Source organism: Chelonia mydas, chromosome 1 (genome assembly GCF_015237465.2).
Source record: "Chelonia mydas isolate rCheMyd1 chromosome 1, rCheMyd1.pri.v2, whole genome shotgun sequence".
Taxonomy (NCBI): domain Eukaryota; kingdom Metazoa; phylum Chordata; order Testudines; family Cheloniidae; genus Chelonia; species Chelonia mydas.
The window spans coordinates 227493754-227521435 of record NC_057849.1 but is presented as its reverse complement, the minus strand read 5'-3'; the positions used below and the strand labels follow the sequence as shown (position 1 = coordinate 227521435).

The 27682-nt window shown below is 41.6% G+C and overlaps 1 protein-coding gene across 18 annotated transcripts in view; it reads right to left on the bottom strand.

Annotated features, from left to right (window-relative positions):
* Positions 1 to 27682, bottom strand: part of PACSIN2 (protein kinase C and casein kinase substrate in neurons 2) — a 127061-nt gene that overhangs the window by 12777 nt on the left and 86602 nt on the right. For 9 of the 18 annotated variants that reach the window (XM_037915054.2, XM_037915061.2, XM_043538179.1 and 6 more), the window contains 6 exons: positions 21111 to 21267; positions 19541 to 19776; positions 18651 to 18806; positions 6903 to 7078; positions 5445 to 5565; positions 4253 to 4258 (listed from right to left, as the gene is read on the bottom strand). In XM_037915054.2, the coding sequence (XP_037770982.1) occupies positions 4253 to 4258; positions 5445 to 5565; positions 6903 to 7078; positions 18651 to 18806; positions 19541 to 19776; positions 21111 to 21267 (852 nt within the window). The remainder of the gene's footprint in view (positions 1 to 4252; positions 4259 to 5444; positions 5566 to 6902; positions 7079 to 18650; positions 18807 to 19540; positions 19777 to 21110; positions 21268 to 27682) is intronic. The other 9 variants (XM_043538191.1, XM_043538227.1, XM_043538197.1 and 6 more) reach the window with 1 other exon arrangement.

The window sequence follows — 27682 nt, the reverse complement described above, 5'->3', positions numbered from 1 at the left end:
AAGATAAGCAGCATGTCAAGAATGATATGTGGGAAAGTCAACTTGTTAAACAAGTAAACTATCTCAGAAGTGACCTATTGCATGAAATGTGGTGATTTTGCATTTCACTTTATGTCCTTAAGGTACAACTCCCTAATTTAATACATTTGAGCTATTGCTGCTAAAACCCATTATTTTATATTGTGGCAGAGCTCCAACCTTGTCCCCGTGGATCCTGCACTTCCAGGCAGTTTATGCTAGCCTCAGAGGCTCGCTGCGACCCTCCTCATAGCCCTTCTCTCTCTAGGGCTAGGGTTACAGTCTACTGAGCCATTTTCATCAAAAGCCAGCAAGGAGGTTGGTGAGAGAACTCCCACAGTCTCTGTTGTCCCTACGGGCTTATTCCAAAACAGTTTAGCCTCCTGTCCTGACAGGGGCCTGTCTTTTCATCCCAGGAGGTGTTTCTGTAGCGGTGGGCTGGGGGGAACCTGGGCCCACCCTCTACTCCGGGTTCTGGCCCAGGGACCCTAATGGCAGCAGCTGTTAGCAGCCGACCTTTCACTGCCAGAGGTGCTACATTTCCCTGGGCCACTTCCACACAGCTCTCCCACTTCTCTCTCAACACCTTCTTCACCCTTACCTTAGGGCTCTCTTTCCAGTGGCCTGAGGGTGTGTTCATTACCCAGCCCTTCAGCCACACTTCCTCTCCTCTGGCTCTCCTCGGCCTGACTGGAGTGAGCCCTTTTATAGTATCGCATTAGCTTAATGGCCTCACCTGACTCTCTGCAGGTTAATTGGAGTCATGTGTCAACCCTAGTCTGGAGCAGCCCCTGCTCTGGTCAATCAGGGAACAGAAAACTGCTTATCCAGCGGCCAGTATATCTGCCTTCTATTACTCTGCTGTACCCAACTGGCCTGGATCTATCACAATAGCTAGAAAAAAATCAGTAAGACTGAAGTCTGATCATGGAACTCCATGATTTTCATGTGTTTAAGTATCTCTGTCTCGATATTTTGGAGCGTTTAAAGGCATATGAGTAGGTAGACAGGCAGGCATGAGTGAAGAGTTGAACACAATAGACCACTGCAAAGTCAATCCTGAACTGAATGTTAATTCAAAGTAGGAATTAAGTGACAACACTGCAGCAATACAAAGGACAAAATGGACAGACTAGGGAAAATCTTTAATTCACATGGTATTCTATGGTTTCTTCTACATCTCCCACACTTAAGGGTAAAATAAAACTTATCTACCTTTTCGTAACTGTTGTTCTTGAAGATATGTTGCTCATGTCCATTCCATTGTAGGTGTGCGCGTGCCCACGTGCGCAGAGACTTTTGCCTTAGCAGTATCAGTAGGGCCAGCTGTGGCACCCTCTGGAGTGCCGCGCTATATCCTCCTGGCCGCTGGCCCTATGCCCTCTCAGTTCCTTCTGAGACAACTCCGGCAGAGGGGCAGGAGGATGGGTAATGGAATGGATGTGAGCAACACATCTTGAAGAACAGTTACAAAAAGGTGAGTAGCCATTGTTTCTTCTTCGAGTGCTTGCTCATGTCAATTCCATTGTGGATGACTCACAAGCAGAATCCTCTGAGGTCGGCTCAGAGTTCACAGTCTTGCATATTGGAGCATTGCTCTGCCAAAGCCATCATCATCTCATAACAGTAGTGGATGCAGGCTGTGATCCAAGATGAGATTCTCCGGACAGACACTGGGCAACAAACAATTGTGTTGACCTATGGAACGGCTTGGTTCTATCTATGTAGAAGACCAGCACCCATCTGACATCCAGGATGTGCAGCCTGCGTTCCTCATCTGTCGCATGAGGCTTTGGACCAAGTACCCGTAAGTATAGGTCTTGACCAGTATGAAACTGGGAAATGACCTTGGGCAGAAAAGCCGGGTGCAGATGCAGCTGGTCCTTGTCCTTATAGAACATATATATATATATAGAACGTATAAGGCGGCTCTGATGCGAGCGCCTTGATCTCGGACATGCTGTAGGTCGAAGTTATAGCAACCAAGATGACAACCTTCCAGGAGAGAAGCAGGAGAGAGCAGGAAGCCAAAGGTTCGAAGAGGGGGACCCATGAGCCTTGACAGAACAAGATTCAGGTCCCAAGGGGCAACCGGGTGCAGGTGCTCCAGACCTTTCAGGAACCGCGCCATCATGGGATGGGCGAAGACCGACCTGCCTTGAAATGGAGGGTGGAACACCAAAGTGGCCGCCAGGTGTACCCTGACCAAAGATAGCAACAGGCCCTGGATCTTAAAGTGCAGCACATAGTCCAGGATCTCCTGCAGCAGGGCCTCTTCAGCACGAATGTGTCGATCAGAGGCCCAACATGGGACCCGCTTCCACTTCGCCCATGGTGAAGGTAGCCATGGTGGAGGGTTTCCTGCTGCCCAGCAGGATCTGTTGGACACCAGCAGAGCACTACCGTTTGTCCATACTTAGCCACGCAGTAGCCAATCTGTCAAGTGCAGCATCGCCAGGTTCGGATTCAGCACATTGCCATGGTTCTGGGACAGCAGATCCGGCTGAAGAGGCAGCTGCAGTGAGGTGGCTGCCAAAAGACTCTGCAGCATGCCGAACCAATGATGACAAGGCCACGCTGGGGCTATGAGGGTAACAGTTGCTTTGTCTTGCTTCACCTTTAGCAGGGCTTAAAACCCGGAGACCGGGGCATGCCCTGCCTGGGGCAAAGTCCCCACTGGGACACTAACTGAACACTTAACAGCTGCTTAACAACAAACAAACAAATGATTGAACTATTTACAGCTGGAAGCACAAGGCTGAGATATGAGGGCAAAAAAACGCTGACAGCTTGCAAAGCAAGGGACAGAGGCACTCCGACTGACCACCACGGGCCGTAAGAAGGAACTGAAAGGGCGTAGGGACAGCGGAGCCTGATATACCACGGCATGAGCGCAACACTCCAAAGGGCACCACAGCTGACCCGACAAATACCTCTAAGGCAAAAGTCTCTGACGACCACGCATGTGGGCCCGCGCACACCTACGATGCAATCAACAAGAGCAAGCACTCGAAGAAGAAGCTGGAGTTGGGTTTGTTGTACAAAAAGGAAAAGAACTCAAATAGGCATTCAAATGAAGTGAAGTTTAAAAAATCAATCTGAAAGCTCTACATGCTGGTATTACCATTGGATTACACCAAGGGTAGTCAATAGGCGGACCGGAGGACAAATCCAGACCTCCAGACGCTTTTCAATGGAGGCTGCAGCTGAGCCGGGGCTGGAGTACCCCCCTCAGTCTGTGCCCAGATTGCCCCCGACCCAGACCCCTTGCTCCAGGGACTGACCTGCCACCCCGATTGCCCCCAGCCCCTCACTCCAGGGACCAATACCCCCACCCTGTCCCAATTGCACCCAACCCCTCATTCTGGGGACCGACTCCCTCCCCCTGATGCCTCCTGCTCCCAACTGGACTCCAGAGTCTCCCACCCCGGCCTCGTGTCCTCCCCACCCACCATCCTTCGAGGCCAGTCCCAAGAGCCCTCGCCAGTCCCTTTCCAACCCCAACTGGCCTCTTTCCTTCCCCATTTCTGCCACATCCCAGCCTCCTACCGTCTCTCTAGGGCTGGTATCTGGAGTCTCCTTGGTCCCTCTCACTTCCCAATGCCTCCTTCCTGTGTCTCTGCTAACCCAGCCCACAAAACAGCATCGCATTACTAGCTGGATCGTAGTCCAATAGCTTCACCTCCTGGTTCTGAGCTCAAAAGTACTCACACACAGTCACACCATGCTTTGTTGCCCAGATCCCAACCCATACCCATTCCTCTTCGCCCCTGCCCCCATTTCTGCTACTTGGCTCAACTGGGGGCACGGAGGAATATTGGGGGGGGAGCAGCAACGCCAGGTGGTGCAGACCAACCCCGTGTGTCCCGTTTTCAGTTTAGGGAAATATGGTCACCCTACTCTTTGGGTGGGGAGCCAAAGAGTGATCGGGGAGTGGGGGGGGGGGGCAACTGGGGGGTATGGGAAGGGGGGCTGAATTTTGACCAAGAAATTTGACACTTGACAAAATATAATTGACTACCCCGGCTTACACAATTAGTAAGTTCTATCAGTCTTAACAAGCAGACATCAATTTGTTTTCAATAGAGAACAAGTTCTTTGAACAACTTTGTATAGATATAAATTGGAAGTTTACAGTGCCATAACTTAACAAGGACCATTGCTTTAATCATACTTGTATGACTTGTGTATGACAACAACATTTATAAATATGACCATAAAATTTTTTACTTACTTCATCCTTGTTGCATGTAAAGAAAAAAATATATTATTCTATTAGAAAAATAATAACTCACATTATATTTGTATCTGCATCTTATATATCAAAAGGCCTGGCACAGCCCATGCATAAAAAGCAACTGTAGTCATGTCATTCAAAACGTCACACCAAGAAACCCAACAGCATAATATTTTTATGCTTGCTTAAATTTGAGCTTTCCCACCCTCACTCCAGTAGTATCCTGATACCAGCATTTCATCCATGTGGAAACTGCCCCCTCACCCACAAGATATTTAAAAACAAAACAAAAAAGAAATCACCACAACACATTAATACTGCTAAAATGCATTTTGCCAGGCAGTGATCTCAAGCATGTAGTCTCCAATGTTCCCATACTGAGGAAAGTGACATTTTAATTCCATCAACTTCGTGCCCCAAAATTAGCTGAAACTTTTTAAAAACTTCTGCTCCTTCCCATTAAGTATACTTTTAGCACCCATTTTATTTGGGGGAAGATATGTTAACAGCCACTATAAAACAAGTTTATGTGGCCAACATCCAGTCCAGATTCCTGCCTTGTGATACGTTACGTGAACTAGTTGCCAGTATATAAAACAGATAACTAGAAAGATGGAGTAAATTACATAGAAACTTGTCTTCAGGATGCTATTAATGGTATCTAGTAGCAATTACAGTGTATAGTGAAACTTACTACTGCTTTCTGTATAGGTGTTGGAAACAAGTTAAGTAAAAATAATTCTTGACTTTTACATGGATTTTTAAACACTCAAGTCTTCAACAGTATGGATTTACAAGTGGTTTAGTTATTATGTTTTCTTACAGCAAAGCCCTTGCTTTCTGTACTTCATTTAGCTGCTTGTTGATATTAACGGGATAGGAGTTAAAGTCCAAGTCATAGCACAGAGTATGCAGGATGTTTTATCTGGAAGCGAGAGACAGTTGTGCCAGCAAAAGCATAGTTCACAACAAACTGACCCACAAAAGTGACATATGAATGATTTTAACTATCAGATCTTTTTACAAGTGTTAGATTCAGTTACCAAAAACTATTAAAAAAATTAAGACAAAAATAGGGAGGCAAGGAATATTCAGCTTTTTAAACAAAAAATTACTGTTCCATTAAGGGAAAGAAGGAAAGAAAGTCAAGTATCAAAAACATAGGTTTTTAAAAGGGGTAAATTCTTACCTCAAATTGAGGCCAATTCATTGACATCCCTGGACCATGATTAGCTCTAAACCACCTCAGATCTTCAATAGCATCCGCGGTTTTGATATTCTGCTCCAATTCACGATAGATATTTTTGTAACTATAAGACAAATTTGTTTTCTCATTTAATATATATGTTTGCTAGAAATCTGGTAAACCCACTAATCGGAATAGAAAAATGTATATTTTAACCATGATTTACATGAGCCAAAACACCATGAGCCAAGATTTACATGAGCCAAAACACCATGATTTACATGAGGACAAATACATCTGTATGAAATTCTTGTGCAAAACTTAGCAATAATGGCAAAATAAAAAGAAAAGCTATATAGCCCAGATATTGAGTTTTTGATAACTCTCAAGGTTGTGTTTGTTTTATTTAAGTCATTTTACGTACCACCCTCTGTGTAGCCATTAATCAGTGATAGCAAATTATAAGTGATAAATGTTTACCAGTTTTTGTATGAACTCATTTATAATATTGCCTAAAAACCCAGTTATGCAAATTTTCATCAGGCTTGCCTAGTCTAGACTGGAGACTGTTTTTATTATAGTTTTAGTGTAGAATTAATTAATTCTAATGTAAATTATGTTCATAAACATATTTACTAGGAAAATTAAGCTAAACTAGAAAAACCTGAAATGCCAGAAATCTGAAGTATAGTCAATAGGGATATGAATTTTTAATACAAAGAATTAACCCAATAATTGGCCATTATGTTTCCATACAATATATATTTCTTGGCAATGTTGTCAGCAATTAGAGTAATCTGTGCAAGAAAAGAGAAATAGATAAAGTGTAAAAATAGCCTTCAGAACACAGATATGGGCAAGATCCCCAATAATGGTGGACTCTCTTTAAAACAGTTACCTCACATTTTAATCCATTTCAAATGGAAAATTGTTTCAATATCTCCAGTACTACTTCAGTCTTGTCCCTTTAACAATTAGTTTCAGACATGTTTATGCAGTTATATCTGTGTAGTCTGAGATTAATGAATTCTTGTTTAGCCTGTCAAGAACCAAGTGTTATTAAAAGCATATTTAACTTTCTATTCTGCCATTTTTATATTCTAAACTCTAAAATCTAAATTCTAAATTAAATTCTAAAGAGGATTTCTTTTTAATAATTGGCAAGCGTTCACTTCTGAAAACCTTAAGTAAGAGTGGAACAAAAAAATCTCAGATCACTAAATTTTAAAGCAGGCTACCAGATTAGCATCTTCTTCCCAACATCTGATCCTGAACAAAAATAATAAATTAAAGAATGGAAATGGCTTAACATTGAATTATTAGAATATTTAGATTTAATGCCATATAAAAGACACATACTTTAGAAAGACTATTGTAAACTCTAGTTTATTGGATGCACAATATTTAATGGCCACATTAAAGCAATTTTAGCAAGAAATGTTTTAAGTCTTTTAAATTTACCTCACATCATTAGATAAGTCAAGGTGTTTCTGAACTTCTAGTAACACTTCCCGGAAGAAACGCAGACGTTTTTCCTCAAACTGCTGACATTGTTCAAATACCTGCTCCATATTTTCCATATACTGAGGTGTAACATGATCCAGGTCTTTCAGTGATTTTTCATACTTTTCTTTTGTCTGAAAAAGATGCAGTGCAAATTGTTCTTGTTGTTACTAATGGCCTAATACAAGAGGTTCACAGAATGGTGAACTGGTCAATACTGTAACAGTCAATGTCGAGAATATAACAGGAACATCTGCTTTATTTATCTTAGTAAAGTTAATTTGTTCTAGGTCATATGTTACACAACAGCTCAGACTGCCATAAGAGGGGGCAATTTTCATTTGCAAGGTAATGAAATCTTGTAAAAGTATTGAAAGCAACTGAGCTAATGAGAATATGAATCACCTAGGGCTATCTAGATTCCATTTTCTTTAAGCATTTTAAGTACCATATGTAGGAGTTCCAGAGACATCTGTAAAGCAGACGCATTCAGATGACTTGGTGATGAGATCAGGAGACAGCCAAGAAAGAGCAGCTACCTTACAGTAACTATGATTCAAAAAGTGCTGTCCATGTGGTTTCCACTTCTGCTACACACATGCCCAATGCACACAAAATCAAATTATTTTGGCTAGCAGCGTCTGTTGGGGCTGTGGCTGTACTCTGGATGCTCTTGCATGCCACCACCCAAGGACACAAAAGGCAGGCCCAGCCATCTCTCAATTCCTTCACTAATACAGAATCCAGATGGTATAGGACTCCATAGCAGGAATGGAGGGTGAGTCATGGAATCCATGCAAGGATGGATCTAATTTAACTATATCATAATAGGATTTAATACAGATCCACCCAAAGATTGTCTAAATGGGTATGTTTCCTGACCTTTAACCCTATCTACAAATGGTATAAAACAGCCCAAGGAAGCTCCTGAAGGGTCTTGTTCTGTCCAGGTAATATAAAAGAGCCCTAGCCACATCAAGGCTGTGCAGCTCAGCTTTCCCTTAGTTTGTGGGGTTTGGGGAAGAAAACTGGCAGAATCTGTTGATTTAAGTACAAATAAAGAAAATTCTGGCAAAAACTTAGAGTGCGGCCTAAATTACTTTGTCTCTGTGAAACATCGTGTGAGGTCAACCAGCCATGTGGAATTTCTTCTATCCTCCAAGCTAATGTTACAGCAACTAAAAAGACACTTTTTATGGATAGATGGTATAAAGAGCAGGTTGCTAGGGCTCAAAGATGGTCCCATTAAACCACCTAATACCATGTTGAGGTCCCAGGAAGGAGGGGATTCCTGAACTGGGAAATACATGAATGAGGCTCTTGAGGAATCTTTTCACTATATGGTGAGAAAATAGCATGCAACCCCTGAAACAGGAAGTGATGTGCTGCTATTGCTACCAAATGTACCCTTACAGAGCCAATGGATAGTCCTGAATGCTTTACAAATAGAAGACAGTCCTGAATAGCAGAAATTAGAGCTTCCAAAGGGAGATATTTTCCATTTAGCTCAATCTAGTAGAGTGGTTTTTGCTATGCACCGAGATGTTCTGGATTTCAGCTGAACAACTTCTTTCAATGGTAGTTAACCAGCCAGCATCTGCACTATCAGAGGTAAAGATACTTTGTCTGGGTTGCATCTGACCTTCGTTTTGAGAATTGATGTCAGGTAGAACAGAACTGTGATCAGGGACTGTGCTGACAAGTTCATTAGGTTGAAGAACATAACTGTTTGGGCCAACCTGGGACTAGAATGATCATTACTGTTGAAAGTTGCTTGAGTTTCCTCAGACCCTTGGTATTAATGAGATTGGTGGGTAGGTGAACATGATCTCCGGTGCCCATGGGATAAATAGAAAATCCAACATGGAGCCTGGGAGCCAGCCAGCCCCCCTTTAACCAGAATATGTGGCATTTCTTGTCCTAATCTGTAGTAAAAAAAGATCTATTTTTATATATCCTATGGAAGATGCTTTGCAGGATCAAGTCCTCTACTCAAGGTCATCTGAAAACTGCCTGCTGAGCTGGTTCACCAGGATGTTCTGTAAGCCTGCTAGAGCCACTGGTGCAATTTAGTGTGGAATATGCCTGTTCGAGACTAATTGCTTCTTGGCAGAGGAAGGGGGAGATGACCATGCCACTCCTTTTATATTGACAAAACATTGTTGTCATGTTGTCAGTCATTATTTCAGTAGCTGATTCACGTAGCACAGCTACAACCGTTGTGCACACTAGGCTAATGACTGAGTTCTATAACATTTACTTGGAGGTAAGCTTCTTGGGAAGTTTGGAGGCCTTAAGCATGAAGGTGCGCCCGGTGAGTTTGGCAGATTTTAAATTTATCTGGATGGCTTTAAGTGGAAGGCACCATCTTTCTCATTTGGTAAGGAAAAAAGATACTGCTGCTCGAATCAGTTACTCTTCCATTTCCTGCAGGTGTTCATGCTCACTGTCCTGTTCTTACTGGTGCAGGCTGTGAAGCTGTACCAAATGTCCCTCTTGAGTAGACATATGATATCTTGTAGGAGAGGGAGCTTTTACTCTAGAGAAGGCACTAGAGTGAGACTTCCTAACTGACTGCATACCCTAAGGGCCCAAGCAGGGCAAGATTGCATATTGTATGTGTAAGAGGCTGCAAGCCATGAGGGCAGATATTAGCGTGAACGTCCCCCCACAAGGATTCCAGGGGTCTGTGTTTATAAAGGAGAATCCTGGATTCCCTCTCAGACCAGTAGGGCTTGTAAGAGTTAAAAAAGTGAATGAACAAAAAAATGGACACAATGGGTCAGACCAATGGTCCATCTAGCCCAGTAGCCAGTCTTCCGACAGTGGCCAATGCCAGGTGCTTCAGTGGGAATGAGCAGAACAGGGCAATTATCGAGTGATCCATCCCACTCTCCAGTCCCAGCTCCTGGCAGTCAGAGGTAAGGGACACGCAAAGCACGGGGTTGCATCCCTGACCATCTTGGCTAATAGCCATTGATGGACCTATCCTCCATGAATTTATCTAATTCTTTTTTGAACTCAGTTGTAATTTTGGCTTTCACAACATCCCCTGGCAACAAGTTCCACAGGTTGACTGTGCGTTGTGTGAAGACATACTTCCTTTTGTTTAAAGCTGACCCCTGGTTCTTGTGTTATGTGAAGGGTGTATAGCACTTCCCTATTCACTTTCTCCACACCCTTCATGATTTTATAGACCTCTGTTATATCCCCCTTAGTCGTCTCTTTTCAAGGCTGAACAGTCCGTGTTTTTAATCTCTCCTCATATGGATGCTGTTCCATACCCTTAATCATTTTTGTTGCCCTTTTCTGTACCTTTTCTAATTCTAAAATATCTTTTTTGTGATGGGGAGACTGGAACAGCAAGCAGTATTCAAAGCGTGGATTTATATAGTGGCATTACGATATTTTCTTTCTTATCTATCTCTTTCCCAATGTTTCCTAACATTCGGTTAGCTTTGACTGCCACTGCACACTGAGCGGATGTTTGCAGATAATTATTCACCATGACTCCAAGATCTCTTTTGTGAGTGATACCAGCTAATTTAGATCCCATCATTTTTTATGTATAGTTGGGAGTATGTTTTCTAATGTGCATTACTTTGCATTTATCAACACTGCATTTCACCTGCTACTTTGTTGCCCAGTCACCTATTTTTGTGAGATCTTTTTGTAACTCTTAGCAGTCTGCTTTGGATTCAACTGTCTTGAGTAACTTTCTATCATTTGCAAATGTTGCCACCTCCTTATTTACCCCTTTTTCCAGATCATTTATGATTCTGAGTATGTTGAACAGCACTGGTTCAAGTACAGATTCCTGCAGGACACAAATATTTACCTCTCACTATTCTGAAAACTGATCACTTATCCCTATCTTTTGTTTCTTGTCTTTTAACCAGTTACTGATCCATGAGAGGACCTACCTCTTATCCTATGACAGCTTACTTTGCTTAAGTTTGGTTTTCTGAAAGTTCAAGTATACTATATCCACTGGATCACCCTTGTCCAAATGTTTATTGACCCCCTCAAAGAATTCTAATAGATTAATGAGGCATGATATCCCTTTACAAAAACCATGTTTACTCTTTCCCAACAAATAGTGTTCATCTATGTATCTGATAATTCTGTTCTTTAGTATAGTTTCAACCAATTTAGTTGGTACTGAAGTTAGGCTTACTGGCCTGTAATTGCCAGGATTGCCTCTGGAGCCCTTTTAGTATCATATTAACTATCCTCCAGTCATGTGGTGCAGAAGCTAATTTAAGTGATAGATTACATACCATAGTTAGTAGTTGTGCAATTTCATATTTGAGTTCCTTCAAAACTCCTGGGTGAATACCATCTTGCCCTGGACACTTCTTATTGTTTATCATTTTGTTTCAAAACCTCCTCTACTGACACCGCAATCGGGGACAGTTCCTCAGATGTCTTATCTAAAAAGACTGGCTCATGTGTGGAAATTTCCCTCAGATCCTCAGCAATAAAGACCAATGCAAAGAATTCATGCAGCTTCTCCGCAACGGCTTCATCTTTCTTGAATGCTCCTTTAGCATCTTGATTATCCAGTGGCCCCACTGATTGTTTAGCAGGCCTCCAGCTTCTAATGTATTTCATTTTTTTGCTGCTAGTTTCTGAGTCTTTTGCTAGTTGCTCTTCAAATTCTTTTTTGGCCTACCTAATACTTTTACACTCCACTTGTCAGAATTTATGCTCCTTTCTATTTTCCTCAGTAGGATTTAACTTCCACTTTTTAAAGGATGCCTTTTTGCCTCTTACCACTTCTTTTACTTTGTTGTTTCACTACGGTAGCACTTTTTTGATTCTCTTACTATGTTTTTTAATTTGGGGTATACATTTAATTTGAGCCTCTATTGTGGTGTTAAAAAGTTTCCATGCCACTTGCAGGCATTTTGTTCTTGTGATTGTTCCTTTTAATTTGCATTTAACTAGCTTCCTCATTTTTGCGTAGTTCCCCTTTCTGAAGTTAAATCTCACTATGGTGGGCTTCTTTGATATCCCCCCCCTTCCCCAAAGATATTTAAATTCAATTATATTATGGTCGCTATTACCAAGTGGTTCAGCTTTATGCACCTCTTGACCAAGATCCTGTGCTCCACTGCGAACTAGAAGAACTGCCTCTCCCCTTGTGGGTTCCAAGACTAGCTGCTCAAAGAAGCAATCATTTATGGTGTCTAGAAATGTTATCTCTGCAGTCCGTCCTGAGGAGACATGTACCCAGTCAATGTGGAGATAGTTGAAATCCCTCATTATTATTGAGTTTTTAATTATTATAGCCCCTCTAATCTCCCGGACCATTTCACAGTCACCATCACCATCTTGGTCAGGTGGTCAGTAGTATATTCCTGCTGCCATATTCTTCTTATTCAAGCATGGAATTTCTATCCACAAAGATTCTATGGTACAGTTTGATTCATTTAAGATTTTTACTATATTTGATTCTGTGCTTTCTTTCACAGATAGTGCCACACCCCCTCCAGCATAACCTACTCTGTCATTCTTATATATTTTGTGCCCTGGTATTACCATGTCCCATTGATTATCATCATTCCATCAAGCTTCTGTGATACCTATTATCTCAATATCCTTATTTAATAACACGCACTCAAGTTCACCCATACTAGTGTTTAGACTTCTAGCATTTGTATATAAGCACTTATAAAATTTGTCACTTTTTAGCTGTCTGCCATTATGCAATGTAATTGAATGTGACTCTTTTGCATTTGACTGTTTCTCTTCAGTTCCTACCTGTACTTTATCAATTTCTAGCCTCTCCTCTTTACTAGGATATAGAGAATCCCCATTAATAGATCCTCCGTTAAGGATGTCTGTCCAAACCGTGTGCTCCTCCACACCCGTCGACTTTCCCCCAGTCCCTAGTTTAAAACCTCATCTACAACATTTTAATTTTACATGTCACCAATCTGGTTCTGTTTTGGTTTAGGTGGAGCCCATCCTTCCTGTATAGGCTCCTACTTTCCCAAAAGGTTCCCCAGTTCCTAATATACGTAAACCCATCCTCAATACACTATCATCTCATCCATGCATTGAGACCCTCCAATTTTGCCTGTGTCTGTCTGACTGACCTGTTACGTAGAACTGGAAGAATGTCAGAGAATGCTACCATGGAGGTCCTGGACTTCAGTCTCTGACCTGACAGCCTAAATTTAGCCTCCAGGACCTTTCTCCTACCTTTCCCTATGTCACTGGTGCCTACATGTATAACCACCTGGCTCCTCCCCAAGACTGCACATAAGCCTGTCTAGATGTCTCAAGAGATCCACAATCTTTGCATCCAGCTGGCAATTCACATTGTTGTTCTCCTGGTCATCACAAACCCAGCTATCTATATTTCTAATGATCGAATCCCCTGTTACTATTATCTCACTCTTATCAACTGCGATACCTCCCTACTATGCTCAAAAAGGGAGACTCAACCAAATATTCTTACTCTAAAAGGTGAGCTAACCTGTCTAGTGTCATATGGTGATCTCAAATCCCACCCACAACCTGAACAGTAGAGCTCATTAGTACAGAGGCAAAAGGTAGACAATGAAAGCAAGGTTGATTCTGGCTGTGCAGTCAGCACACAATCACTTGGTACAGAAGGCACAGAAAGTCTGTGTTAGAAGCATCTGCACTGCAGCTGGCAGTCCTGGGTACGGACTGAATCAAAATAGATATACAGGGGTTGGTACCAGGTCAACTGTGGAGTGCTCTTTCTAGAGGTACTGTGGGTACTCTGACTGGTCCAGTGCTGAATATCAGAGGGACCTATTTGAGCCAGAACTGCCTTTTGGCTGCAAGACTTGAGGAGACTGGCATGAGCAACTCTAAGGCTGGTAACTATGATAACAACCTTGCAGAACCTGTGTGTGTGTGTTCGTATGAATGAATGTGTGAATAAATATGAGATTGAATGGAATGTTATAGCTATAACTAACTGCTTACTATGATTCTTTCTGTATTCACAATAAATGTGGTATTTTGCCTTTTTCCCTTTAATAAGATCCTGCTGGTTTTTATTTTATTGGTATAACATTTTGGTGGAGAATTGTGAAAGGGGGAATATTGGTAAAAATCCTCAGTTATTGTAAATATTGGTGTGCACACCGCCAGCTCTAGTGAGCTAGGCATTTCTATTAGGTTAACCAGACCTGCTGGCCTCCGGGAAGGTAGCAGGGGACCTGCTGGCCTCCGGGAAGGTAGCAGGGGACCTGCTGGCCTCCGGGAAGGTAGCAGGGGACCTGCTGGCCTCCGGGAAGGTAGCAGGGGACCTGCTGGCCTCCGGGAAGGTAGCAGGGGACCTGCTGGCCTCCGGGAAGGTAGCAGGGGACCTGCTGGCCTCCGGGAAGGTAGCAGGGGACCTGCTGGCCTCCGGGAAGGTAGCAGGGGAAAAACGCATAGATTAAGCTATGATTTCAGAATCTAGGCTGTGTCACTTGCTAAGTAATACCAGCAGTGACAAAGAGATTGAAATGTTAAGATGTTTAAAAGAAAACAGGGTAAGCCAGTACCAGAGGGAGGAATGGAGTCAGAAGGAACTCCAACCTCACCTTTTGTTAAAAAAATTACACCTTTTAAACAAATCCTTCAAAAATTTGGCCACAGTCCTTGGACTAAACAAGCCCTAGCTGATGTCTGCACTATTTCGGACCTAGAGGATAGATTGGCTCAGTATATCCTCATATACAAACCTTCTAGTGCTGCCAAAAGAGATGCAGCAGCAATTTGGTTGTTGTGGGAGGCAGGTAAGGATTCTTCCCTCCGCTTGTCTTCATGTAAAGAGGAAAAGGCACAAACGGAAAAGGGAGCAGACAATTGGAAGGTGCTGGCTACAAGTACCCAAAGCCAGCTGAAAATAGTGAAAAAGGCACTCCAGGAATAAAAAAAAAAAAAGTGAAAAAGTTAACTCTGCAGAGGCTGGAGGGAGGCAGGTAAAGGGGGAGAAGGTCCTATGTATAGCACCCCCAGGCATAATTACAAAGATAAAGAGTTAAAAAAAAAGTTAACTCTGCAGAGGCTGGAAGGAATTAAGCAGCTAAACTTTGTGAAAATGTTAAAAAGGAAAAGTGTTACAGAAAGAGCATTCTTGGTTTCTTTGCAGCCATTCTGAAGGAAAAATGGGCCCTTTTCCAAAGGAATGTCTGTAAATTAGCCAGGCAAAAATAAACTGATTAAAATCATTTGACAGGACAATTTAGTCAAATCTGCTAAAAGAACATAAGAGGATTCTATTGGAACTTAACTGCCTCAAATGTATAAAGGGAATGTAAGATGTAAAAAACAGAGCAGTGTGGAAGGGATATTAAGGAAAAGAAAATGTGTATGTATCTGTCTGAGTGTGTGTAAATATGTAAAGTTCTAAAGACCAGTTGGTTTTGTTTTTGTTTTAAATAATGCCACTAAAAATCCATTTGACTGTTTAATTCAAAGTTGCAAAACTGACAGACCTTTTTGCTAGACACAGGTAATTAGTGTTGTTTGGCTTTGGGATTTGGCATTTAACCCTTAAAAGGTAACTCAATGCTTTACAAAATTTAAAATGTTTTTAAGTTGTGGCTGCAGCAGGGCAGTCAAAATCAGGAGAATATAAAAAAAATTCTGGATTCTTTTTGTTTGTTTGTTTTTGTAACAAAATAGCAGATGAGAGTTGTAGTAAAAAAAATAAATAAATAAAAAAAGACAGTGCCTCTCTGAAGCAACAGCAGGGGTGAGGTGCACAAAACAAGAAGAAGCAATGTTAGAAACACTGAGTCTTAAAATGGCTCTGAGTAATCAGACTGTCACTTTGATAAAGGTACATGAAAATTCTGTAAGCAAAAAAAGAAATAGTGACACCTTACGTAAAAATGGATCTGGATAATGTTATAGAAGTTAAACTATGGAAGGAATGTGCATTTGCCCCAGAACATGTGCAGGGTATATTGTAGAAGGGGCAAAAGAAATGCAAAAATACCATGCTACTTAATTAAAATGCTATTAGGGCTCCAAAGGGAGCCACAATAGGTTGGGTTTTCTTTTTCAGATTGCTGTGTGTTTTGGAAGCAGAAGTTAAAAGTAATCAAAACTCTGGTGAAAGTTGATTGTGTCCCTTTTAAGATAGAGTCTCTGAGCTGCTGATGGCTTTAAATCCAAAAGCAGGAAGCTTCTGTGAAAATGCAAATTACCTAAATGATAAAGGAAGGAAAAAACTAGCAGCACAAAGGAGCTGCAGATGAAGGACACACCTGGTCAGCAAACAAATTGTCTAAATAAAAGGCATGGGATTATAAGATAATTTTAATAAATTTAATGATAAGTATCCCTGTAACAACGTATAGTGTGTATGATTTTTGGAAAAACTCTTTAAGGTCATATGGTAATGATGCTTCTCAGTTATTAACTGTAAATAAAACTTAAATCTTAACACAGCAGGAAAAACATTATAAACTTGGTCTGCTGTATAAGAAGGAAAACTCAGGGATTTAATGACTAAACAGTGGGATAATTTCCCCATAACCCTTAAAAGATAAAAGGCATTGAAACCTGGCCTGCCTATAGAACAAAAACAGGAAAATGTGGGGGCAATTCCTCTGTTTTGCCTGCAATCAGCAAGGGTATTTGTAAAAGAAATATTTTAAGCAATAATCTGCCACCCCAAAAGGGGTAGAAACATGTTCTTTTTGTCTTCCAGAAAATCAGGAAAAGCTGACGGCAGCTGAAAAGCAACCCAATATCATGAATCTACTGTCACAATAGAAATTGTGTTTTGTGTTCTATGTTTTGTCTTGTGTTTTGTCTTGTCGCTAGCACTGTTGTGTGTTTAAAAAAATAAAATAAAATACTGAAGACCTGCAGGAACTTAAAAATAAATTAAGCTTTCTGTCCCAGCTACAGGACAGCCTGATACAAAAACAAGTACATGCCAATGCAGACTTGGTCCAAATTGGTCTGGGTAACCTAAAAGGCCGATGGAATCTTTAGTAATGGCTTAATACTACCACATGGCTTATCCATAAGAAAAAAAAAATACTAGAAATAGGAAACTCCACAGCCATAGCTATGGGATGCACTGAAATGCAGATACTTGCACTAGCTACTTTGGAACACAAAATGTTCTGGGTCATACTGGGAAATATTAAGGGTTTGATGCATTTGTTAAAACAAAGAAAGAGATCATTGTTTGACACTTATCAATATGAATGGATGCAATATGTTTCCAGTGTTGTAAAACCAGACTTGTTAATGGGAGAAATTGTTGTCAAAATTGCACACCAACAGTCCCTGGAGGCAAAGATATTGAAGGTTAGCCCACTCCCCATATTACACATGGGATCCTTCTGGTTACCCTGGACCTCGAGCCAGTGGGCTGGGGAGGGAGGGAAGCTATTGGACACTAGAGGTTGTACTGAATGGACTCCTCAAAAGTGGGTGTGCCTCACCTTGCCTGTTGCCCCAGAACCTTGTAGTAAAGATACATCACTAGGATCGTGTATGTGGCATGAATTGGAATCACAAACTCAAATTGCCTCACAGTACCTTCTCTTGAATAGGCTACATAGGAAGTGACGCTGACGATTATAAATCTTAGTGTCAAAAGGGGGATTATGTTGGATCATATTAAAGAAGTTCTGTATTAAAATCACAAATGAGTTTGATTCCCCATAATTTAAATTCCAGGGTATAACTAATTAAGAGGTCTCTTGGTTTTTGGTACTGTTTCTCTCCCTGTGTGTGTGAAACTTGCAAGCTGCTAATTGTGTTAGTACATTCTAAGATAGAGTCTGTTCTCAAAGCAATTCACAGAGAGACAGACTCAAAGCAATACTCTAACAACAGAAACAGCACCCAGAGACTCCCCGCCCTTTTGTTGTATTAACAATTGTGATTAAAATAGAGATAGAGGATGTATGTGGATGGACGCTTGGTGTGGATAATAACTGAATGATCAGGGAGGTGCCAGCCTAAGAATCCAGTGTCCATCAGCTGAAGAAGGCATCAAGTGGAAATAACCAGAGGACCTCCGGAGGGCAGACTGGAATCCACCCAACAGCCTCAAGAATGGGAGAACCAAAGAACAAGGTAACATCTTGGAGCCGTCAGGAATGTGCTATCTGCTGATTGATTCAGCAACAGCACAATGAAGCAATTCCCATAGACTGGCACAGGAAGAAATTCCTATAAAAATAGACTCTAAAAAGTGAGAACTTTGGGGTCTGATTCTGCAAACCAACTTCCAGGAGCATCAGATGAGCAACTGACAAGGCCCTGCTCCCTCCTCATGTCCAGGCCACCTGGCCAGTGAATTGGCATGAGCAACTCTAAGGCTGGTAACTATGATAACAACCTTGCAGAACCTGTGTGTGTGTGTTTGTATGAATGAATGTGTGAATAAATATGAGATTGAATGGAATGTTATAGCTATAACTAACTGCTTACTATGATTCTTTCTGTATTCACAATAAATGTGGTATTTTGCCTTTTTCCCTTTAATAAGATCCTGCTGGTTTTTATTTTATTGGTATAACACTCTCGCACAAGGACCATAATTTAAAATGTGCCCTGCTGCATATAATGAGTGTGTCACTCCAACATTGCACTCGCTTGTAGTGCAGTTCGCTGTGCATATATTCCATACACAGAGATTTGCAAAGTAGCATGCCCAGAATGTTAAATGTGAACAGCACACTAGCATGCAGAGTTTACCTTTAGCACATCTTGTTTGCTTTTTTCCACTTTGTCTTGTAATTTCTTAAGTTGTTCTGGATTCAGTGCTGGATCTGCTTTGCTGTTCATTTCTCGGGATATAGCCAGTTTCTCTTCTTTGCATGCTGCATGGTATGCTTTCTTAGCAGCTTCCACCTACAAATGAAGTTTTGAATCTTTCTGTCTGGTATAATTTACAAATAATCAGCAGCAGTTATGTATGAATGAGTAACTTCACTGTCATGAAAAAATTGGCATTTTGTTTGGAAGAACCTTACATTCAGACCCATTGCTATGCTCAAGCAATTTAATCACAATACAATGTAGGAGAACGAGCGTGAGGAAACTAAATACTATAAGATCTGACATTCTCCTTCCATACAAAATAAGTTACTGTCACTCAGTTTAGCTCAATAAACTTACTGAGGAAAGAAAGACTCAGTGATGCCTCTCAGAAAGCCCTGAATAAAATTTTTTGCTTGTGCCTGTGTCTCCCCCGTGAGTCCCCTCCCATACACACCTTTAAACAACAGACACAATGTTCAACCAATCAGTCTCTCCATTTCTCTCAGGATGGTTTTCCTTGAACTCATTTTTCCTGTAGCATGTGCCTCAACTAAGTCCTAAATCCTATATCTGTACAAACAGATGCTGTAAAAGGGCAGAAAAATAGGTTAACTCCACCTTCTCCAGAACTATGCTCAGGCTACTGAGGTTGGAGAGGGCGCAGTGGTTACTGAGAAAATATCAAGAGAAGATTTTTCTTCAGAAGAGGCTCTGAAGCAGACACCTAATTGAGAAAGAATCCAGTAGACTGTGGTTTTTCTCACTTTAGTGATTTCTATGAGGTATCAATATATTGACGCACAACATGCAAGCTACTGCTGTACCTCTTTTAGCTTTTTTGCCCAGGGTTTCTGTGCCTTTCTGTATCCATCTTCTGCTTCTTTCGTTTCCTTAAATCCTCCCATCATTTGCTTATGAAAGGCCTCCTTCTGCCAGTTCTTGATCTTTTCAAAGTCCTCATTCATCAGTGCACTTTTTATGTCTAGATGTAATTCACTCACTTTTTCAGCTTCTGACATAACTGCATGCCAAGCCTTTTCTACTGTTCCATACTGTGGACCTAAACACAACAGGACAAATCATTTTCAATAAATCACAACACACAGGACTTTCATCCCTAAAAAGTCATCTCAAGCTATTTGTTGATACTGAGTTCTTATACTGTATTTAGTTGTACATAATCCTATTTTTGTATTTTACATCTTAAATCAGAGATTAGTGTATTTTCATGCTTTTTTTAAACATTATATAATTACAGATTAATAGATTTTAGGTCCAGAACGAACCATTTCGATAATTTAGTCTGACTTTCTGCATAACACCGGCCATAAAATTTAAACCATTAATTCTGACATCAAACTCAACGTGCGGTTGAATTATAGCATATTTTTTAGAAAGACATCTAAGTTTGATTTAAAGATTTGTAGTGACTGCAATCCACCACATCCCTTGGTGAATTATTCCAGAGGTTAATTACCCTCTCTAATAAATAACACCTTTTTTTTCAGTTTCAAGATTCAACTTCTAACCACTGGATCTTATTATGCCTTTGACTGTTAGAAAGACCTCTATCATCAGATATTCTCTTCCCAGGTAGGTTCTTGTAGACCACCATCAATTCCCCTGTTAACCATCTCTTCAATAAGCTAAACAGATTGAGTTCCTTAAGTCTCACCATACAGTATGTTTTTCAGTCCTTCCATCATTTGCTGAACCCTCACTAATTTTTCAAAATTTTTGTGGCTCTATAAACACTACGAAAGAACACAGTATTCGACTAGTGGCCTCATTAGTGCCACATGCAGAGATAATAACTTCCCTACTTGATGTATCGCTATTTTGATATACTCTTAACAGCCTATTTGATAGACTTCTGTTTATATACTAAAAAACTGTATTTGCTCTTTTGGTCATAGCACCACACTGGGCACTCATATTAATTTATAGTCCACCATGATGCCCAAATCTTCTGTAATTATGTACTAATCACAGTCAAAGCAGCCTTCCTTGAAATTGATTCATAGTCCCTTCACTGCTGATACTCCACCAGAACTGCCACTGACTTCTTAATATTCAACTGCAGTCTTCATAATGTGGGTCTTCTACCACTACTTACCTGAAAAGTTCTCTTGTACTACACATCTATAAGAACCTCTGAGCAAGGAAGGGAAGATTCACTTGTTTTGACATGAAACAAGCAAGCAAGTCATGGGTGCAAGAGTGGATGCCTTAATTTAGTTTTGATAACTGTGCTCATCTTTTACAGCATTTGGTGTTTTTGTAAAGAATCCATTAAGAGGCTAAGAAATTCTGTGCACCCTTTCACCTTGCAATCACTAATGTTGAAATGCTCCTTTTGAAACTATTTTCTTCATCTCATGACATTTTGGTTACCTTTTTCCACAAGTTGTTTCCATCTTTTTGCCCATTCTGTAAGCTGCTGAGCATAGGTCTTCTCTATTCTTGCACGTTCATGAATACAGTTCATGAGATCGCTGCAAAGTCTGTGACCATCATCAATTCGCTTTACTGTACGTTTATAATTTCCAACCTAGGAATACAAAAAATATTTAGGAATTGCTACTTGAAAGCTGTGGGCCACAAGAGAGGCAAATCTCCAGTCTATCAGCAATTAATAGAACAGCATGAAAATGGGAACCAAACAGATTATTAAAAAACAGTAAGAATCCACTGTTTATAGCATAATTTTCAACAGAAAGGGCTAAGTTAACGTAAAAGAAAGTATGAGAAAATTTATCTTTTAAGTAGGAGAGCTCAATGAGATTTTAATTTCAAGTACCATGGTTTTTTTTTTTTTTTTTTTTTTTTTTTTACAGAAGACTACAGCGAGCCAATAACATTGTTGCTCAAGGGTCACACTGCATGCTTTCCTGCTAAAAATAGTGTGGTCCACTTTGAAAGTTACACTAAGATAAAAACAGAACCACCAACATACATTAACATCAGCACTTCTGCACTAATAGCACTAGGACTATAATAAAATTTTAGCCCTTTTGTAACATAATTATGGCTGCAGTTTAAGTTCGTCACCAGGAGAAATTTTTCTTAAGAACAATTGCTTTATAGTATTATTTGATGTTTGCATAATAAAATATTCTAATTTTTGCCTCCTGATTTTCTACTTTAACCTCAACACAGAAACACAAGATTTTACTTTAACACCCATCACTAAGGGGTTCAATAGCCACGTCCTACTTTGCTGTTCAATGTGTTAAAACAAACTGCACCTTTCTGTATTATGGAAACTACAATTAAGAATGAATGAATACAGGAGCACTATGAAATTTACATTTAGTATGACATTTAAATGAAATCTCCAGGGTGAAGGAGTACATAGTTTAAGAATGCAACATGGAAGACCTCAACCACTTCAAGTCTGGCAGAGACTCAGAGGACAGGCAGCAGATTTTCAACAGTGAAACAGATTAAAATATGGAGTAAGTAAGTAGCTAGCTCTAGAAGGTACTGTAAAGTTCCATTTGGGAAGAAACTGAGAGCCAACACCAGGTCCATTATTAATGTGCAGCCAGTAGAGGGAAAAAAAACCCACAGGCACTGTGAAGGTGAACTAAAGCTTTTGTAAACATTTAAAAACAATTAACAGAATTTGTCCAATCTATAAATATGGGAATTACTCACTCAACTTGTTTGTCAAAACCACTCAACTGCAAAGGAACACAGAATTTGGTTGTCAGGTGGAGGATGAACTTGTATTCAAGTATTTCATATTAAAACGTATTTGACGTCTTCACATCTAGACACTGTCTGATAGTGATCTGAGGTCCTAAACACATGAAGCTGTTCACCAAATCTTTTAGGTTTACTTTTTACAAAATTTTAGCACATAACTTTGTAAATGACTGAAAACTGAACAAGACAGCAAAGTAACCTATCTGTAAATCCACTTGATTCAGAACAGTTCTACAATCAAGTATACGGGTTACTCCTGGTGGAATTTTGTGCCACTGCGCAGGCACAGAATTCATATTCCCCGCATATGTCTTTGCTTCCCTCCAAAAAAGTGACTTTCTGACAAGAAGCAAAGGGAAGCTGCATGAGCAGTCACTCACTACTCCCTAGCTGTGCAGGATCATTGTTTCAGGCACCAGAAGCAGCCGTCAGAGAGGTTAATCGCCGCAGGGCTGGAGACACCCCAGCCAGTGGCTCCTACCCTGAGCTGGAATCAGACCCACCCCCAGAAACCTCCCAGAGCTGCAGGAAGCTCAGCATCCTCCCCTGCTTCCTGCCCCCATCACTTCTCAGTTGTGGAGGGCTACGGGGAGTTCTGGATTTATGGGGTGAGGTTTGGTGGGGGTGTCTGGTTATGGGGTGTCTGGTTATGGGGTGAGGTTTGGTGGGGGTGTCTGGGTATGGGAGGTCCAGATGTACGGGGTTGAGTGGATGGGGGAGCAGCTCCTCATACATCTGGACCTCCCATACCCAGACACCCCCACCAAACCTCACTCCATAAATCCAGAACCCCCCTAGCCCTCCATACCCAAATCCCATGCCACTGAACCTCAAACCCTGCATCTGGACACCGCTGCACCCAGATCCCCTGCCTCTGGACCTCCACCTCTGCACCCAGACCACCACCCCACTGAGCTCCCTGCACTCAAACCCCCACCCTGATGAGCCCCACCCTGAGCCCCCACATCCAGATCCCGATGCCACTGAGCCCCAATTAGCTGCACCCAGACCCCCACTCCCCAAGCCCCACTCTCCCAGTACCCAGACCCCACCACTGAGCCCCAACCACTTTCACCTGGAAGCCCCTGCAGAGTCCCATTGCCCCTGCATCTGGACCTCCCCCCCACCCATGAGCCTCTGTGCATCCAGATCCCCCCACACCTAGACCCCCTCCCACTGAACTGCCTGCCCCCAGATTGTCCCACACACAATAATCTCACCCCACACCTGGATCCCCCACACTGAGCCCTTCCACACTTGGATCCTGCCTGTTCCACACCTGCTGCACCTGGCCTCACCACTGAGTCCGTATCCTTGGGGTGGGAGATGGGGAGGCTGCAGGGTGATCTCCCACCTTCGTGCAGCCAGTGGCCTGTACTCCCCACTGCCATGATGGAGCCTCTGCATTTATTTATTGACAAATAAAACTTGCAGAATTTTAAAATATTTTGCACAAAATTTTTAATTTTTGGCAGAGAATTTAATTTTTTGGCACAGAATGCCCTCAGGAGTAACGGGTGTACACTTTTAGAATACTCCTCCCACTTTTAGAAGAGGGGGTTAAACAAAAGCAATTGTTTTCTACATTAAGGTAAAAGGCCACACTTCATTTTCAGCTCATCAATGGCTATGCTGATATTTGATACAGAAATATTCTATGCCAAAAACGACACAATATTGTTTGACTTTGACAACTAATGCCCTTACAGTAATCTGTTCAGCATTCCTTAATTACTGGGCTATACTCATTTCAGCAAAACAAAGAATGCCAGGTGGCAACTAACCTACTACCCTCTCTCCTCCCAAAAAGACACCTGATCTAGCTTAGCTATACAAAGGTGATTTGTTTTAATCTCGTCAAAGAACAGTGTATTCACTGTTAAATAACTGCTTAACAGGATGTGACAAGCTAGAAATAAAGTCACCACAATCTCAAGTGAGAATGGGCAAAGTGCCTATGCCATACACCTTTTATCCAGTAACAGAGAAATGTTAACATTTCCCTTACTTTCAACAGAAACTGGGAGATGATTCACTTTATACTGACAACTAACAGCAAATATGACTTTACACTAATTACACAAAGTTTAGGTAAATTAAGAAAAAAAAAACTGAGCAGTACAAAAAGAGATCTTCACCAGACTCTTGATGAAGGAGGAACAGACAAATCTGCTCAAAAATTATTCTGGTTCAAGTTCTGCAGCTGAATGCTATCAAAACTGGTTATGCTACCTTCCACCAATAAAGGAAACCTCATATAAGCATCAGTTATTTTTGTGTCTAATTACACATTCTGGGACTTTTATGGCTGTGGAAGTCAGAATATTTTCTTAATACTACAAATTTAAAATTTTTACCAAGATGATAGGATTTAATATACCAATACTTAATAGAACTTGGATGCCTTGTAGTATTCATAATGTAAGACAGAACCTTTTAGTTCTAGGTTTCTGGCCATGTTGGTAATGGCTTAAAACTGCCACTCTCAAACAACCATTCAGAGGCTTGTGAAACAAGATGATCTATTATCTTTCAGTTCCTAGTGGATAGGCATCCACCTCACAAAACCCACAATCACACCCAGAACCCCTGCTGGCCAAGAACTGCATCCATGTTGGAAATGATTTACCATTTATTCCTAGAGATGGTCCCCTACTCCAGCTAGGGGTGGAAGCACATTGGCAAGGTAGTGTGGAAAGCTTGCTTTATATTAATTCATTCTGTGGTTAAAATAGGCTATCATTTTCTAGGGCTGTAAAGACTGGTACTTTTCACCAGGGCTCTAAAAGTATAAGAATAAAAAATGCTGACATCGAGAAACTATAAGCTATCCCATTTGATAGATTACTGTGACTTCACTGCCAATTGAAATAAATATATTTGAAAATGTACAAAAACATCCAAAAATATTTAATAAATTTCAATTGGTATTCTATTGTTTAACAGTGCAATTAAAACTGGGATTAATTGTGATTGTTTTAATCACGATTAATTTTTTTGAGTTAATCGCATTAGTTAACTGAGATTAATCGACAGCCCTAATTTAATTGTATTTATGAAAAGGCTTGTGAATGGTGCAATATACACCCTGTGAATCAGCCTGACCCAGGAGTCTAATGGATAAGGAATCTAAGTTCAAAGGTGGGAAGGGGTCTTTTTCTGAGAGATCACAGATTTAGTCCAGGGGTCTCACCCTGATCTGTTTACTACTCAGATTCTTAGCAGTGTCAGCACTGACTTCCCTAGACAGGGCCTGATTGGTGGTGGCAGAGTGGAGGAGCTGACTGTGGGCCTGGTGGTGTGAGCACTGGTTTTGCTGGACTGGAGGCAAGCATCTATTTGATCATTACCAATTCTAATGAGATTTCTGAGAATTTAGATTGGGGGTGGCGGGGAACTGTATTGCAAATAAGAGTTCTGGGCCTCAATAAGGCAGGCAATTAATAACTCGGACTCTAAGATTAATCAGATCTCTTATACACTGTTGGGTTTTACTCATTTTATTTTATGCATATATTGTTGTGTTTTTCCCAACATGTTGTTTGTGGTTTCATATTTCCAAAGAACTCCCAAGTCCTGCCAGTGGGGAAGAAACACCAACAAAGGGACAAGAGAGGATTTAAATTTTTAGTTCCAAAATCAGTTACTTTCTGTAACTGGTTCTTTGAGATGTGATGCTGATGTGTATTCTCATGCCTGCCACGGGGGGGGGGGGGGGGGGGAGGGGGGGGGGGGCAGTGAGGGCAGCCAGCTTCAACAGTGTTACTGAGCATGCTCAGTCCGTGAGAGCATGCTCAGTATAAGCCAAAAAGCAAATCGGGGGGGGGGGGGGGGGGGGAACGGACAAAATAAGCGAAAAGGCTAATCGGGGGGGGAGGGGGAGACAATGACATAACCCCACATGTCCCCCACGTCGCCTCTGTAAGCAGGTCTGTGCACACCCCACACACCGGAGCTTTTTGCTTAGCAGTACCCCTAGAGGGGTGTCGCTTGCGCCTCGTGCCTATAGCCCCTCCCCTGGCTGTATGAGGTGGCACTGCCCCGAACCCCCTCAGTTCTTTCGCACTGAATGTCCAGGGAAAGACTCCAATGCAGAGGGAATGTAGGGTGTGTCGTGGAATAAACATCTGCATCACATCTCAGAAGAGTCGCCCCGGGACCTGCAGTGCTCCCAATTGGTCCTATGCGACCTCTTCTTTGGCACCGACAATGGAGAATGATTCCTGTGCCTCTTCAGAGAGACCCCTACCCTGGAACGAGAAGCAGCAGCACTTTCTGAGCCAGAGGGCAATCTGTGGCCTGAGGAAGGCCACAATATCGGGTCAGGCTTCATGGCCTGTTCAAGCAGGTGCTGCTTAAGGCGAACATCCTGCATTGTCAACCCAAGTCCTCTCTTGAACGTTTACAAACTGAGCAGTGCTCTTTCAGGTGGGCTTCGCCAAGGCACAGCAAGCACCACATATGGGGGTCACTGTTAGGAACAGTCACTCCAAATGAACGGCAATGTTTGAGCCCCAGTGAGGGGAGTATTACCACTAACACTATACTTAGGGCCCTACCAATTTCATGGCCTTAAAAAACACGTTATGGACCGTGAAATAAGCCCTTCCCTGTGAAATCTGGTCTCCCCCTACTGCTAGGAGCACCCCAGGCAAGCAGTTCCTAGCTCCAGCTGGGCTGGGGAGGGACGGAACTTGTCCATCCCCTGCACAGCTACTCTCAGGGAGGAGCTCAGACCCTCCACCACCTCTGGGAACCTCCTGCAGCTGAACGAAGCTCCGCGTTTGCTGCCTTCGGAGTCCGGCTCTGAAGGCAGCACAGAAGTGAGGGTGGCAATCCCATGCCCCCCAACAGCAGCTTTGCAACCCACCGACAATCCCCCTTTTGAGTCAGGATCCCCACGGTTACAACATTGTGAAATTTCAGATTTAAACATCTGAAAATGTAAAATTTGTCAATTTTCAAATCCTATGGCTGTGAAATTGACCTTAATGGAACATGAATTTGGTAGGGTCCTAACTATACTATATGCTATAACTTTTACTCTAACACTATTAACTATGTACAATAAAATTAGGCTATGACACAGCCAGAAAGGGTTAAGCAACTTACAGGCTAATTGACCCAGATTCAACCTTTAGAGACACATTAGCATATAGTGTTTGGGTTTTTGTGTTTTTACATATATATTGTTAGATTTTTTTGTGTGTTTTTACATATATATTGTAATCAAACAGTTCCTGTCTCTCGCTGTA